The sequence below is a fragment of the Tupaia chinensis genome, unplaced genomic scaffold (assembly GCF_000334495.1).
Source record: "Tupaia chinensis unplaced genomic scaffold, TupChi_1.0 Scaffold143591_1, whole genome shotgun sequence".
Classification (NCBI taxonomy): domain Eukaryota; kingdom Metazoa; phylum Chordata; class Mammalia; order Scandentia; family Tupaiidae; genus Tupaia; species Tupaia belangeri.
Window position 1 is genome coordinate 872,699 of NW_006203437.1, and position 1,012 is coordinate 873,710.

The following is a 1,012-nucleotide window of genomic DNA, read 5'->3' on the forward strand; positions in this document are numbered from 1 at the left end:
CAGTGGGCGCGGGGGGGCCCGAGCCCCCCCCGCCCCCGCCGCAGGACTGAGGTTCCCAAGTGCCCACTGCAGTCCTGTCTGCATCTCTGCATGGTCAGAGCCATGGCCCCCACCAACAGGCAGCCTCACAGCCGAGTAGACAAAGGAAAACCATTTCGGCACGACAGCCCTGGGACGAGCCCCAGGGTCTCCCGCCCATCTCCCCAGCAGCTCTGAAGCCTGGACGTTCAATGCCCAGCCGGCTCGCCTCTCTCAGGCGGTGCGCATGAGGCAGGCACCATTCACCGCCGGAACTCGGGGTAAAGGGGAGGGGAGCCAGCTGTATGTTTCGGGGTCCATCTTTTATCATGAAGAGGGGCAAGCTGACAAGATGCGGCACCACGTCACAGGACAGGCCTGGGCAAAGCCCCTGCGGCCTGAAGAACACCAGGGGACCTGCAGACTGCGGCCTGGCAGAGGACAGGGGACCTTGGGGATGCTTCAGAAGGCCCGTGTGCTTTCCCCTCCGGGGCCGGGCAGTCCGGACGCGCCCAGGGTCGGTCACCATCCTGACACACGGTAACAGCTCTCCCGGGGAGTTCTCACAGCAAGCGACAGAGCGAGGAGGCGCACAATTACCAAGATGGTGGTGACGACGACCGTCTTGTTCTCCAGCCCGGAGGTGTCATTTCCAGAAGGGAGCTCGGTCAGGGTCACAACCATTTTGTCCACTTCGCTCCAGTACCCGATCTGGAAGACATCGAAGACCTTTCTACTAGCCAAGACCTGTGGTCAAGTCCACACGGGACTCCGAAGTCACACCGCATGGCCTGGGCGTCTGAGCAGAGACGGTCTCCCTGTGTGTGAGACCCTGATAGGGCAGAGAGGACTATCTCCCCCAACTACCCTGACATTGTCCTGTTGGGGCCAGCCTGAGGATGGGGACAAGGCGGCGGATCCCCATGGCCGACTGCAGCAGCTCCAGACGCTCGCTAGGGTGGGTATGAGCCCAAAATAGGCAAGAAGGAGAGGG

General features: G+C 62.5%; 1 protein-coding gene across 4 annotated transcripts in view; it reads right to left on the reverse strand.

Annotated features, from left to right (window-relative positions):
- GRIA2 (glutamate ionotropic receptor AMPA type subunit 2) overlaps positions 1 to 1,012 on the reverse strand; it is an 86,017-nt gene that overhangs the window by 16,596 nt on the left and 68,409 nt on the right. For all 4 annotated transcript variants that reach the window (XM_006164188.2, XM_006164186.2, XM_006164185.2 and 1 more), the window contains exon 9: positions 619 to 729. In XM_006164188.2, the coding sequence (XP_006164250.1) occupies positions 619 to 729 (111 nt within the window). The remainder of the gene's footprint in view (positions 1 to 618; positions 730 to 1,012) is intronic.